General features: G+C 40.0%; 1 protein-coding gene across 1 annotated transcript in view; it reads right to left on the reverse strand.

The window, feature by feature from the left end:
- Positions 1 to 16,148, reverse strand: part of hspa12a (heat shock protein 12A) — a 53,473-nt gene that overhangs the window by 13,626 nt on the left and 23,699 nt on the right. Inside the window, exons 3-8 of the mRNA XM_079169522.1 lie at positions 14,339 to 14,463; positions 8,016 to 8,202; positions 7,137 to 7,241; positions 6,697 to 6,813; positions 4,405 to 4,576; positions 43 to 129 (exon numbers count right to left, since the gene is read on the reverse strand). Coding sequence (XP_079025648.1) covers positions 43 to 129; positions 4,405 to 4,576; positions 6,697 to 6,813; positions 7,137 to 7,241; positions 8,016 to 8,202; positions 14,339 to 14,463 — 793 coding nt within the window. The remainder of the gene's footprint in view (positions 1 to 42; positions 130 to 4,404; positions 4,577 to 6,696; positions 6,814 to 7,136; positions 7,242 to 8,015; positions 8,203 to 14,338; positions 14,464 to 16,148) is intronic.

Raw genomic sequence — 16,148 nt, forward strand, 5'->3', positions numbered from 1 at the left:
GAAAGGAAATCATATCAGATGAGTAAAAGAGAAAGACTCTACCTTCTTCCAGCTCCGACCAAAGCTCCCCTACGACATTTTCCACCAAAAAGGTGCGGCTCTGCCGGTTGCGCCGAACAAGATCCTTTGCTGGTTGTTAACAGAGAGAGAATGTTGTGGTGAGTGTGATGAAGCTGTGAAGCTATGCTGTGTGGCTCATATACAGAGGTGTGTGAGTGAAGCAAGCAGCAAGCTGAGATGCACATGTATCCACACTGTGAGCAAGAATTATACATAGTATGATATAGTAATAATAATACGTTATTCAATCTATGATGTATACGTTCTGCTCAATTTAAATGACATATGGATAATTTGCCTGTATATGTGTGGAGTATTTACCAGTATAGCGATGACCTGTATGTCACAGCAATTATGTAGCTCACAGTGTTAACATGCAGTAAAAGTGACACGTGACCCCCCGCCCATAAAAAAGAAATAAAAGCTAAATGAAACGTTCTACTCTGCAGGTGATCTAATGTAAGAAGGCAAACGCATGAAGGCATTACGCAGTAGATCACTTTTTAGTTTAACAGGTCAACTTGTTTCTGCAAGTTAAAGAACATTTTCTAAAAAATAACAAAAATAGTTTTCACATATCCAACATCCCCAGTAGAGTAGCACAGGCTGCTCAGGAAAGCCATGTGACCTGAGGCTGAGTGGGAGGAGCAGGAAGACCTGGCAGCAGTAAATGTCAGAGGGACATTTCCTCTGACACACAGGAAACAATAAGGAGAGAATGGAGGACAAGTGTCCAACTCTCATTAGCTCTGCAGAGGGCATGAGAGAGGTCTAGAGTTCACATTACAGCAACACCATAACCTCCCTTTTAAAGAGTTCCATCACAAAATGTTCCGTTGAATCTGAATTTGGTAATATTCTAGTTAGGACTGGGGTTGATTTATTCATTTTCCTTACATTGTTTTAAATAACATTTGTATTGTAAAACATGTGCATACAGTACAGCCAATGTTCACATAATGCCTGCCCCCCCCCCCCCCCCCCCCCCCCCCACACACACTCAATTTCTATATAAACTAAAATAACGCACAATAATGAGACTGACACTCAGAGAACAAGTGTCCAAAACTCTAAACACAATTTCTGCTTTGCAACCAATTTACAATTCAACATGGCACTTTTCAACACTGCACACGGTTCTCTACATAAGAACGGAATGTGACATAAAGTCACTTATTTTTCCACATTTGAAAATGCTGTCATTCAAAATGCCACACCCATGGACCAGCTGGCTGGTACAAGTGCCACCTGGCAAACAGCTGACTGCTCCATTGTCAACTCATCAACCAGGAATGAGCACTAAAGACCACAGCTGAGAAAACCAACTTAGAGGCCTGTTTTCAAAAACCTGTATTAGCATTTTAATTTAACTGTAATATTGTTTTTTTTTGGGCTCGATAATTCTTTTCATTGTGTTTATGTACTACATTCTATTTAGAATATGCTCTGTTCTGATTTTCATTGAAAACGAACCTTTGCAAATGCATTGTATTGATTGATTCAACAATGTGGACAGAAATACATATTTCATCAGTGTGCAGTAAGTACTGGTCTTGTTTGTGTGTTTGGACAATATATTCATGTACTTCACTCGAACAATGTTGCTGAAAAATCAAACCCAGACTATATCATGAGAAAGGTGGAAATGTTTTAGATGTGCTTTAGATTGAGCAGAGCCGTGTGTAACTGATTCAATGAACCATGTGTTTGCCATACGCTGACCAATAGATTATTGCATAGTTTAGTAAGTATTTCATTTTCCAAAGATCTGAGGTGTTCTGCTACTTGTGTGTGTAGCTGTGTGAATTGTGTGTTGTGATATTACAAAATGAGCCCTGTTTTCAAAATCTTGCAAAAGCAATTGTGAAAAACTGTAATAAAAAATTAAAAAATACATCCACAGAAGTGTCCATACACACACACGTACCTTCATAGAGACGACATACCCATATACATAAATACACACATATCATATATCATCCATATCATAGTTCATGAACCTAAAAATGACATAGAGATCTTTATTAACAAACTACTAAATGGAGTTCCATTTGAAGAGCTTCCTTCTTGGCAAACGCAATAATATCTCCCTCCCACCCTGTGAGACCACCCACTCTCTCTGCACCCTGAAAATAGCAATTAGAGGGCTGGGTTCCAGTGTTTGTAGAGAGCCCTGGACAGAGTATAAAAAAGAAAACCTTTTCAATTTTGGACAGAAGGAATTTGGTAATATTCCAACACTGTCTCTGGGCAGTTTGTAAAATAGTCACGAAATGCAATCTATTGGTTTCTTGTACAAGGAAAGGAATTTGTTTTGTATTTTTTCGACATTACGTTAAAAAAAGAAAGTACGGTTAAGCAACAAAACCACCAACACTTTGGGACACGCGGTGTCCAACAGCGGCCTGTTTGTTGGACCCATCCAGTGACCCTCCCAACCCACCAGAAGATATTTAATACTACAGCAACAGCTCTGACAGTTGCATTGTCACATGGATGTGTCCACCACAGATATATGATCCTAATTGACTGACCTTTGGCATTGTCTTCTTCTTGAGTGACAAAACCAGTAGATTGTATTCCATGACTATTTCACGACCTGCAGTGATACTGGCCAGAATATGCTAATAATAAAGTATGTCACTAGAAATGTATCAGCCAGGAGATCGTCAGGAGACATTGCTCGTGATGGGGAAATCTAAGAGCTCACAAGTCTCCAGTCTCTTCTGGTTGTAATGAGCTTGTATCATCTGCTGCATGCCGTTGGTCTGCTTAGAGCACAGCACAGCTTTCTCTTAGCTGTGCTAAGACTCCTTTATCCGCATTTAAACAGGCTATTGCAACACATAATGAAAGCTGTTCTTTAAAGTGAATACGTGTATTTTAACCTTGTCACATTAACATACAGCTACAGTAAAGAACCACAGGGTTCTGAAAGAAGAAGGGACATGTTGAATACATTATTTATTTGAATTCCATGTTGTGTTGCAAAACTGAAAGTCCTATGAAGTAATAAGAAAAAGCCAGTGAACTGTTTGTTCTATTCCAGCAGAGTATCAGAGGATAAAAGCTCTTTGGTGAAGAGATCTGCTCTACATCAGACATGTGGTCAACGTTTCACACAACCCCCCGGCTAAACTCAACTCTTTCCTGTGTTTCTTCGTTGTTCCCTGGCCTGTAGTTTTTATTCATCAGATGAATGACAAAATCAATTGAAAATGTGATTTTGAAGTATTTAGGGTAAGAGGGATTAAAATGGACTACTATACCTTGTTCATTTGCTTGTCTAAGGAATTGAAAAAAACTGATAGAATAGATAATAGAAGTGAATAGAAATGGAAACATTAAAGAAGATTCATATTTTAAATGTTTACTCTGGATAACCCAAACTGACCTATTGAACCTGGCTAATTCTTATGAGGATGAGATATTGTGATGAATATGACGATAAGATGTTGGACTATGGGAATCTTGTAAATCCTCAGTTTGGATGGTGGTGATAAACAAAAAGTAAATCAAAGTGAAATATTTGTATTATTGTAAAAAGGGGAAGGAGAGGTGGGCTACGCTGTTGCTGCTAATGCACATGCTAATGACAGTAAACAGACTCATGGGAAAGATGCAAAGAGTTAATATGGTTTATGAATAACCAGGAAATAAACTGGACCTAGTTAAAGTAATACAGTTCCAGTTTCTCTAATAACTGTCACCCACAACTGATATACCGTAATAATAATAATAATACAATAGTAATTATTGCATTATTAAGTTTCAATGTAGGTCGGTTCATTCTAACTGTAAACACTCATCTTGTATCAAACAAATGCCAACTGTATGATGTTTATTACACATATCTTATTATTGTTTCACATTATATGTATATATATTTATTAAAATAAGTGTATACTACTATAATATGTAGGTGTGATAGCTGACAACTGATTTCCTCCCAGCTTACAAGCAATGACTTAAACTCAAAACATCAACGTGAGCTGGGAAGACTTTAAAACCATCATGAGCTTGTTAATAATATAAATAAAATCTTGAAAAAGAAGCAAAAGCAAGTGATGGTTGGAAAGAAATAAAAAGCCATGCATTTCTGTCCGGATTTAAAAAGAAAGCATGTTTACCATGACATGGAGGAACTATGGAAGAAACGACATTCAACAGGAGAAAACAACTGTATGTTACAATGTCAGAACTAAAGTCTTTACAGAGAAACTGTAAATACACACACAGTCAGCAAAATCCCCTCAGGGTGCATGATTAATGATGACGGGTGGAGGCAGAGAGGACGAATGCTGTATGAAAGCACCGCGTGGTGTCAGTGTCGATGGGACGCACCTTGGGTCATTCCACTGCCCACGTTGTCGGTGGGGCTGCAGCCGTTCTGGGTGGTATAGGTGCCCAGGTCCACCATCTGGTGGAGGCGGAGCTTGCGGCAGTAGATCGATGCTGCCTCTGGTTCTAAGGCGATGATCAGCTGCTCTGGGCTTTCACGGGACACCAGACCAGACTACACAAGAGAAGAATACAGACAACATGAACTTTTGTTGTTTACAACTTCTTTCCAACAAACAATTCATAATAGTGACGTGTTTAAAATGTCTGTCGTTCTGTGAAATAGTTACTGAAGACTGTTTTCACATCTAATCTTATCTGGAATCAGTCTCATATCTATGCATATTTCTTGTAAATTCATTCAGTTGGAATTCAAAAAAATTGTTTAGGGACTGATATACAACATTCATATCAATCATGATTTTTCTACACAACCGTAGGAACTGTAGTGAACAGGGTTTAAGATCAACGACGTCCCGTCAATAGAAAATGTCTCTGATAATGCTACATTGAGGAGTGCTAGTTACCAGCTGTTAGCAGCACAGTCCTGCTTGGCTAAATAACGGAGCTAACAGCTAACGTTAATGGAGGGTGCATTGAGTTACATTATGCTTGGCTTGTTTCAGAACTGCAGGCTCCTTTGTTTTAATGCATTCCTTCTTACTTAGTTTATTGGTAGGCATAATTTTAAAGTCCAATGAAGCTGCACTGCTTTTACTGTTTGAGAGCGAAAGAGGAGCCAGAGAAGAAACGGTGCTTGATGTTAGCATGGTGTTAGCATGGTGTTAGCATGGTGTTAGCATGGTGTTAGCATGGGTGGATCAAGAGAATGGGTTGCATCATGGCTCCCGGACTAACGGATGATGAGATCAGAGGAGACATGGTTGCACTGGGCTGCTGTTCGCTGGCCTTCTCCCTCCCTCTGTCCTCCATGAGCAGCCAATCAATCAATCCATACCGCCTGATGCTGAGTCACTGCAGACGCTCCCTTTCTCTCTACCTCTGTGATTTACTCACATCCTCCCTGTTGGCTCATCCCTCCATCCCACAGTTAGAAGCTCTCCTCCTCTTCCCTGTTTCTGCCCTCGTCATTCATACACCCCCCCCCCTTCCTCCTCTTTTAGCTCGACACCAGGGATGTGATCAGGACAAAAGGATGATGTCATTGAGGAAGACAGGAATCTGAATCAGCCCATTGAGCACATTTTGGAAAATGCACTGATCTGTTCTCGTTCCGAGAGTATGATGAGAGGATTGATATCAAGCTCTAATCAGCATTTTGACATAATCAATGGATCATATAACAATGTTTAATGTTAAATGTTCCCTCGTCATTTAAGCACATTTTACATGGTCTGCTAGGCCTTCCTCCCAGTAATTTGTGGCTGAGTTAATAAATGATCCACTGCATCCACTGTACAGTGGTGAAACGAGGGAGACACTCTAAGGGCACAAATGCAAAGATAGCTGGATATGTGAAACGCATGTGGCCAATCTCTGCGTGCAAGTATAAAAATACTCCAACTTAAGCAACAAAAGTCAGCTTTACTATGATGACAGCACTGGTGTTATACATGTATACAATTTTCTTCTGTTTATCTAGCTTCTATTTGCAGCACTACAATCTCAGTCACACTCTTGGAGGCCTTTTTCATGAAGGAACAGGGCATGACTCGTTTGAAATGGCCGGTTTCAGCAATGAAAATTAGTACATTCTCATGAACAGGTGGTATTCATATTCATTCATGTGCAGTAGTGACGTACAAAGGTTACCTAATGTATTTGAATCTTATATCATCACATGTATTCAGTCTCAGAGAGAAAAACTAAATACCGCCGGATGTGTCTGCAATGACTACTGCTGAAATGCCTGATTGAGGGGATACCCATGCCTGCTATATGTATTAGACTATCTCAGCACATTATAGCCCAGGCAATACATCTGACCATTACCACGGACACCGATCGATATTCTTTCCTGAATCTAAGGAACATAACTAGACAACAGAATTCATTGGATAGAATGGATTGAGATACCTCCTCATTTCTGTTCTTATGTTTCTGCACTGGCTTCCAGTTTGATTCAGGACACATTTTAAGATTACCCTTCACACACATTATTTAAAATGTGTTAGATGTGTTACCTTGTTGATCCTGAGGGTTTAATATTATTTTCTATGGTTACAATTTCATTCAAGATTTGGAATCAGTCATTTGCAAACCAGTTGTGTTCAAACTAGAGATGCAAACTGGAGTCTGGAAGTAAACAAATGTGGATGAGGCTTTTCTGCCTACCTTACAGGCAGCTTCCCTCATGAACTGCTTTGCAGGCATTTTCCAGATAGCAGGAACAGTGATCACCCATCTCACATCATTGTTGTCAAACTCACCGCCTGTCTGATCGCTCAGCTCCTGCAGGAGGAAAAGAAAAAGAAACCCAACCAACAGGTGAGCTAACTCATGGCAGGGTTAGTGTCCCACTGTGGGCTCAGACCATTGGTGTAAAATGTTTTAAAATTCATAAACAAGAAGTACTGGGTCATGTTTATTCCTTATGCCGAAAACACACCAGAGCACCTGCACTATTCACATTAGGTAGTTTTTGATACTAGCATATTGAAAATAAGTCATTGGACCAAAGGGTTCATGCTGGCATTCTACAGAATGTAAAATGAACAATGCATTGTATATGTAACACACCAGAAAATACACAAGTGCTGCCAGACGTATGTTACCTTTAGTGCCTGCTCCTTAAAGAAGGCCAATGCATATGCAAAAATATCCAGAGCTTTCACTCGCTTCCCATTGGCTGCGTGGAGGTCTGTATCGATGGACAGATTCTGATAGACAAAAGAAGACGACACAGTTAGAGTTGAATGAAGGACATAGAATCATCAGATGAAGAGGGGATATGGGCTCTGCAGTCTTTCAGCTATCTTCTGTGTTGATCAAACATAATATATTTAATATTACAGTAAATAACAGCACGTTTGCATACACAGGAAGCTTTTCCAAGGCGAAAATGAAAAGATCTGTGAAGTTAAAGTTACAAATCTGTACGTAAAATGTTAATATTCATTCGGGTTGTGATGAGTGTAAAACTGTTTTACATGTCTTCAAATCGCTTGGTATTGTGTGTAGATTGGAACATTTTGTGGGTGCCCATAATCATGCACAAATCACTGAATATTTTGTAAATCTTTTTTTTTTTTACAACCATTTTGAGACTAATTTCACTGCATAAGCCCACTTTCTCTACTTTTTAACTCTGATGCTCGTACTTGATGACGATTCATATATACCGCTGCTGTGACTTGTGAATTTCCCCCCAGGGTAATTAATAAATTAATATCTATGTATCTATTAAAACTCCACGGCAGACATATATACACACTACTGATGGTAACAATCATTATCACCTGCAGAGAATTATTGGCAGTAAAGAAATAGAAAAAGTCTCGGCTCAGGCTCACCAGACTGCATCACAGTGCAGAACAGTGGACAGAGTGAGTCACTGAGTGATGAGGATGGAGTGTGCTCGTACTGCTGAAGAGAACCTGTAGAACTGCTATACATATATTCACAGTGTGTGTACAGGGTGTTTGTTTCCTCACTGCAGTAGTGTGGAGCTTCATTTTGAATTTTTCCAGATAGAGCCAGTGTTTGGACTCGCTGGGGTCCAGGTCATGGTAGAAGTCACGTGCCGCGTAGCCAAAACTGTGGAACTTCCTGTCTGGAGTCAGCAGGATCGTGGTTGGAGTCTTCTGATTGGACACCCCAGGGTCCCCGCCTTCCCATCGCCTGGAAGGAAGTCAGTTATCAATACATGTATCTGTATTTCTGCTTTTGTATGAATCAAATATAGTCTAGTGGAGCCACCATTTAACCACTCCACCTTTCAGACTTTCCATCAATGGCACACGCAGTTATGCATCTATTTCAATCTATATGCATAGTGACAAGTCAGCACCTTTCAGTTCAGGTCTTGTAACGTTTGTGTGAGGTTCAAGTCAGTCGTTAAATTCCATCAGAAAAGCCATGTTAACTTCTCTCGTAAGCTAACTGAGCTACCACAGTATTTCTGGACAAATGGAGGTCAGATATTATTACTGTTATCTCTGTTCCTTGGGAGGTGTGTGATGGGATTATGGAGGCCATCTCACTAAGAGCACCTGATGTGAAGAGGAACTCATTTGGGAGATCTGGGAAAAACTGGATGGAACAGCTTTTAGCTCAAAAGAAATATGAGGTTGGTGGGATATCTCTTACATTTAGAAATGCAGCGATCGGTTGGCGGACGGTCGAAACCAGATGGTTTTAAGTGTCATTTTTCCAGTCGCATTTACACATGTGAGCCGCCGCAGACATAACATAGCAACACAAACACTACAGGTCAGACTTAAAAAGATCGGAAAGCCAAGAAAACTGCAATCGGTCTATCGCTACATTTCTAACAATTCTTTTGCTGGTGTTGTCTTCAGCGTTGTGTTCTTTACTGTTTGGTGAGAGCAATCTGCCTTCAGTTTCCTGTTGGTGCAGTGTGTGTTTCTGCATGTCCCATTGTCTTTTAGGCTGATCAGTAAATGTGACTATCACTGCAAACTGTCTTTTACATTATACAGTATATTTATGATAATAAAGGCACTAAACTCCAAATTCAGAGCATATCTAAGATTGAGGGATTGCCTCCACATAGCTCTCAACATGGAGACAAATAACGGTGCTAACAGTGCAAACAACGGCAACAGTGCAGACAGAGCTAACAGTGTTACAGTGTACTTATTATGTAATGCTTACGTAATGTGTGTGTAGCTAGTGTGTGGGTGAGTTTGGTAGCTTGAACATCTCTTTCAGAGTGACACATGAATGCAATAAACTACATTATTAATTAACCAAACCAGAAACAAAGTCGTAGGTAGAGCAGCAGAAGTCTCAGAGCACACATGTGTATTAATCTGCTGCTGAAAATAGTCCACAACAAATACACTTCTTCTTTCTTTCCTGTATTTGTTTGAGTAATTTGTGTTTTTCAAAGATTATTAAATGAGTTTGTGCAACAGGCAGTGTACAGTTGGATGTTCTGGGAGACGGACTTGTAGCTTTTGGTTTTAAGGCAGAACACCAACAACAGACCAGGCAGCATGCATTACTGCATTACTAAAGCCTGGCCTCACATCCCCCTGAAGCACGCACTGAGCTGTGCTGGACAAACAGTAAACAACAGAAGGGATTCTGCTGTGAGAGGGCCAACCCACGTAGGAACAATTCTCAATAATAATCTATTGCTTGCAAATAATATTTAGGAAGCTTTGTGAAGATGTGAAGTGATGAGGATCTAGCTTCTATCTCTAGAAAGCTGTCAGCACACCGGATTGCTTTCTGATTCTGTATTTGGGGGGTTGTTACGCCACCTATCAGCTTCCTGCTCTATTTGTTGCCCTCACAACAAAATTAGGACAGCTGATGAATGCTAATGTTTGTACTCTCCACCCCTCTGATACAGCTCTTCAAGAATGCTTTGCTAGAAACTCAAACCCTGCTCGCTGCACCACACAGGCCGGCTCTGTCCAGGCTTTGTTTGGGGAGGGGTTCCAGCAGAGGAGGGACTCACCCAAACTAAATAATCAGGGGGCTCTGGAGCGGTTTTCACTTTAAAGGTAGTAGCGCTGATTCATTGTATCTGCTGAAGTGTGAGGGAGAATTGCTCAGACAAAGCCCCAAGACCTGGATCTCTGTCTCCTTCAAGCTTTTCCAGAGACTATAATACAATTGTTTTCATAAAATGTAGTTTGAGACGCTGCCTCTTGGGGGTTTTAGGGGGAGAGGCGGTCTGAAAGCCTGCATGTTCACAGCTCTAACACTGGTAATGTGTGTGAATTTCACAAATAGTAAACTGATCATATATAGATGGTTTCATTTTATTTGGACATTGAAATAAATTATTTTGAATATGAATCTTTCCTTTCACTGTCTAAAAGTGTTGCACATGCACTTTTGAAAAAAGAAAATCTATTATGTAGCTGGTTTTATATAAATAATAAAAATCTGGTTTCTCTAGTAGAAACTTGAACAAGTCTTCTCAAGGTCCCGTTTTCCATCCGTCCACCAGAAGCCCTCAGACTTTCTCTCCTTTCCCCAGCACCTGGCTGCTTCACCCATCCACACACATGTCCCTCATTAGCCCTCCAGTTAATAACTGGCCCTTTACACACTCCTTACCAATTTGTCAAAGTTGCCATTAAATTGCTGCAGCAATGAGTCCTGAAACCCTGAAGTGAGTCAGTATGAAGTTTGCAGGTATGGTTCCCTCGACTCGATGTTAACGTGTTTTTGGAATGTGTTTTTGGTTAGATGCCTGAAATATGACTTTGACGTTTTGTTCTAAAACATTAAATAGGTCAGTGAACATCCCACCAAAGAATGTTGAATCTTTTTAAGTGTCTTAATAAAGGCGCTCGCTAACAAGTGGCTAAATGAGACTACAAAACGCTGACTCATCTGCCTTCACAGCCCCGTTGTGTGTAGCTCTTGCAAACTATTCCAACTCAAACTTGTAGATTTACGCTACATGTCATACTATGGGGAAAGGCATGAGGTAAGCGTGCCAAATCAAATCACAAGTTGGAAGCTTAGTGGTGGTGATGAAGTCATGTGACCGTGGTTCCTTTATAGCCTGATGCTTTTACTGCTGTTGATTGTATTCACGCTTCAAAAATCATAAAAGTGCTGTTGATTTGTGAAGATTATCATGCTGAACAAAATGTGTAAGTACCACAACTGTTTGTTTGCCACAGAGTTTATTTTCTGCAATAATCCAGAAACAATGGAAGAATCCTATTGGCTTTTTGTGGAGGGAACCGGGGCGATGCTAACCGGGTTGGCTTACAGAAATATGTCATTCCTGCAGCAATCTATTTGCTTTATGCTTTCTTTCTTTTCTCTGTATTTTTTTTCTGTAAATCCGTTATCTGAGACTGTGAACCTTACAGCCCGTTCTGACCCTCTGCCTGGTGGTTTTTGGACTATACCTGCCTGGCTCTTTCTAAGTTTTACTTGCATCATCACTCTGTACACTTATGCACCTCCAGTTTTTAAAGGAAATCCCTGAACTCTATCACTCTGCCTCTATTGTCTGCATTTGGGTTCTTCCCTTGATGCCTGTATTTACTGGCTGGGACACATGGATTGCAACACTACGAATACTCGAGAGCAATGGCAAGAATGTGAAGAATCACACAAGAGCTGGTCAACTAAACAGCTGTCAGCCGGTGCTGTGATGGAAGCTGATCACCCCTGTGGTGCCCGGCACTGAGGGCAGCAGAACTGACCTGAGAGGTCATGGGACTCTCATATGGGGTCAGATCAGTCTCAATATTAATGAATGCACACAGAAGGATTCAAAAAAGTATTTTGTTATTCACACATGAATGACTCTCCCACAAAAATACTGTTAGTAGTGGCGTTTGGCTTCTTTCACTTCATACAACTCTGTAGACGCATAGAGATGGAGGACCTAAGCTCACTGTTTTCATTTCATTACAATGTAACATACTAAAACTGTATCCCAAAGCCTGTGATTTCAGACTGTGAGATGTTTGTATCACTTTAGATCCACTGCACCCTCTTCTTCAAGACTAAATCTAAAATCATTTCATATGGTTCTATCAAATGTGTGACTTAGATGTTGTAACTCAAGTAGCAGAGTAAATACAAGTTTGATGAAGACACATTGTTGGCAAAAGTAAAATAAAGTAAAAAAAAAAATAAACAACATTATTTTTAAGTAGTACCATGACTGCAGCCAGCAAAGTAATAGGAAGGAATACATGACTGGGGCTATCTTTTGGTAATACGATACCTGATACCTTCTTTCAAAGCCTTATTTTAAAGCATGAAAAACGTGTCTAAACACCTCTTAATAATTTAAATTAGAGGAAGCCAAAGTTGTCAAATGTGACAACGTTGTCGGTTGCTCGGGCCCTAATTACTCAGCTGGAACTACGGTGTGTTAGTCTTGCTTTGTGAAAAGACGGGAAGTAGGGGAAACAAATAACCAGGTTCTGTTTAAAGTTAGTGGATCTATGTTCTCAGGTCTATGTTCCTCAGCTTAATGTTCCTGAAATATGACACATTAAGGAGAACTTTCAAAGAGTTTTCGGGTTTTTAGTTCAAATGTTAAAATCACCTAAAGAGAGAAAATAAGTGCATTTCCCATCATCAACTGGGAAATTAAAGGGTTAAAGTGAAAGTTGAGTTAAAGCTGAGATCAAATTTATGATTTCAATGTCTAAAGACCATTTAAAGCTTCAGCAAACATACAAATGCTGTAATAGACCATAAGTGCTCATTCAAGAGTATATCTTAATGGCTGAAATCATCTGGTAAACACACACTTCTCACATACACCCACATACTGAAATCCCTTTATACTCCCTCACTCATTTAATATACACCGTGATAAAAAAAACTTCCCGCATCGGTTACACAGTTTTGTGCCTACACTCAATTTGAACGATGTCTTATAATATATTTGCTCATATTCATTTAGGATTACATTTGTTAGACGGGATGATTTGCTCAGTGGCTTTGCTGTCCAACACAGTTACAGTGAAGAAGAAGAGAATGGAGGAAAGACAGATTGGAGTATTGTTTAGATAAAGACCGTCTCCAGAGACCATTTATTGGCCTGAATGCAAGAGGCTTGTTTTTTTGCAAACAGAAGTGACACAAGAGGGTTGATCAAAGTACAACGAAAGCTGAATAAGACATCTGACCAACGTGTTACAACTTTCATTGAGGTAAAACATGGTGAAAGGGTTAAAGTTGTAAGACACAAACATGGACCACTCCCAGACCGAACACTGTGGTAGCAACCTGTCAATCACCGTGTAGCCCCGCCCTAAAGCATCCCCTGCTTTATGGTCTGTTTGACTCTAAATGGACCATCATTTACTAAATGAACATCATGCTGTATTGAAGAAGACTTGAAACTAGAGATTGAGACCATAAACTCATGTTTACAATGTTTACTGAGGTAATAAATCAAGAGAGAAGTAGAGTCATTTTCTCATAGACTTCTATACAACCAGAGGAGTCGCCCCCTGGTGGCCATGAGAAAAAATGCAAGTTTAAGGAACTTCCGCATTGGGTTCACTTTTCAGACTCGAAGGATGCCTCCTCCTGTAGTACCAGGCTGTGTCACTAGGGTGCTCTGTATAGAGCAATGGGACAGAGTTTCAGGTCATTTATTGCTCAAATTTTGCAGTAATTATGGGCCATGGCAGTAGTATAAAAACAGTTTTTGTAAAAAACATGCATTTGTGTTGTATCATTTTTTTTAGTGAATGCCACTTAAGCTTCTCCTCCCTCAAGTCTTATTAAAGACTTTATATTAATGACTAAATAAGCTACAAGTTATGTTAAAAAACATCTTGCAGTATATATTTACAGTTTAAGATCAAGAGTCCGGTCTGCTTCATCAGGAATGTGGTTGTGGTTTGACCAGACAGAGACCAAACTCTCTGCCATCAGTTTTTGATTCAAATGTTGCTAAATCCTGATTGGTGCCCAGATGTGTATGACAAGAAATGTCTCAAACCCGTTAGAATATTATAGAGAAAAAAAAGAATACAGATAGCTCTAATGGGAAAAAAAGACTGTTCTGACTTTAGCAGAAAATGTGTTGATGTTGGACCATCTCTCACAGTAAGAAGCTGATTGAATTATTACATTTATGGGCCTATCAAAAGCCAAGCTGTTGGTCTTTTGAATAGACCAATTCATAAAAAACATAGCAATGTAAAAAAGTAATTTCTGTTGCAAATTACATATTTTACAGTGTTCAAAGAAGATAGTCCACGATCAGCAAAGTTCATGCTAATGTGGCTCCGCCCCACACATCTCAGCTGTGAGTGTCTGCATTGCAGTGCTGGCCTACCTCATAATGTGAATGCACTCTGGCTCCTTAGTGAAGGCGTAAGCATAGCCGCTCGACGTGGTGCCAAAATCAATGGCAACCACCACCACGAAGGACGGCCCCGACGGCACCTGGTCTGTGTCGTTCTGCTGTACAGAGAGCATATACAGAGTTATGGGGTTAGGACATGAGACTAACACACATACAAACAAGCACTTTGGGCTGTAATAAATACATTCACATTCACAGCCATCCACAGCAACACTTTACAGTACGGGGTCATAGGGTCACGGGACGGAGGTCACATTAAATTAAATATTCCCTGTACTCACTTGGAAACTTTGTGTATGATAAATGGTAAGGCTGCTTTACTTCCCAAAATCTAACTCTGGTATTATTCAGGAGTTCTCTGATCTTTCAGCTTTCTTAATGTCTCGTTTCGACAGTCTTGATTTTAGGTGATTTTAACATACATAGAAGCTGCCCCTCTTTTCCCTCCTTTATAAATAATTGACATGACATTGTTCATTCTTTTATTCTTACCCTGCCCACAATAAGGGACACGCCCTGATTATTGTTCTGTCTGTGAAAAAAGCTATTATTCTTCAGTTCCTCTTTCCACCTCCAACTTCCACAGTGGTTACTTATTTGAATATATGTAAACATATATGCAAACGCCATTGATAGATTTCACAAGGCCTTTAACACTGCAGCTACACATAATAATAAGCATAAACCAAATATATCTACAGACGAATTGCTAACAAACTTCAACAATACTTGTAAAGCAGCACTGGACTCCGTAGCACCAGTCAAGTCACATCATCTCTAAACTAAATAACAACACCAGAGAAATCAAAACAAGATGCAGACAGAAAGATTTGAAGTAGTACTGATGGACTAACACCTACCTATCACAGATCTGTGGAACAAGCTGAGTCCTGCGAGTTCTCTTTTATCATTTTATCATACCATCATAACCCCAGAATTATTTTCAAAACCATCACATCTGTAATCAACCCTCCTCCCAGCCAACAAACTGAAGCCACTCCTATAATCTGTGAGCAATTTTCATCCTTTACCTATAAAAACAGGTGAATTAAAACCCCAGATTGGTCATGCCACCAGTGACCCTTCTTCTCCACAGCTATCCCTGTGCCTTACTCAATAACCTTCAGCCCCTTGCATTGTGCCCTTTAATTAAAGGACATAATGGCATCATCAAAGATGTTTCGCCTGCCAGATTTCTTAACAGTGATGGTCCCACTTTGTTATCGATTGCAAATAGCTCTCTGTCTGCTGGCTGTCCTCCGTCCTGCCTTGAGCACATAGTAGTGCACCCACTGCTGAAGAAAACAAACCGTGACCCGTATGTTTTTAAAACTGTATGACTCATTTCTAAATGACTGTTTTTACTAAAAGCTTTAGGGAAGACTGCGTACTTGGAGTTGATTTATTTTATGAATATTCTTTGTGCACGTGATAGCACTGAATCTGCTCTCATCAAAGTAACCTAAACAACCTTTCACTTGCAGCTGATGCTGGTGATTGCTCAATTTGAATTGTGGATTTGATATCTGGGTTTGAGCATTGCCTTTGACACTGTGGCTCACTCAATCTTACTGGATCTCCTTGAAAAGTGTGTTGGCATCAGGGACTCTGTCCTAAAGTGCTTTTCATTGTATCTATCATACAGGTCATCCTCAGTATGCCTCCTCTTCAGGAGGAGATCTACTGGGATGTTTATTGTGCTGTATCAGACAGTTTCATGTCAATAAACTTCATTTCTAAGATTTCCCCCCCACATCAAACGTGCTAATGAAAAGCCGAT

Source organism: Pholis gunnellus (assembly GCF_910591455.1).
Source record: "Pholis gunnellus genome assembly, chromosome: 11".
Lineage (NCBI taxonomy): Eukaryota > Metazoa > Chordata > Actinopteri > Perciformes > Pholidae > Pholis > Pholis gunnellus.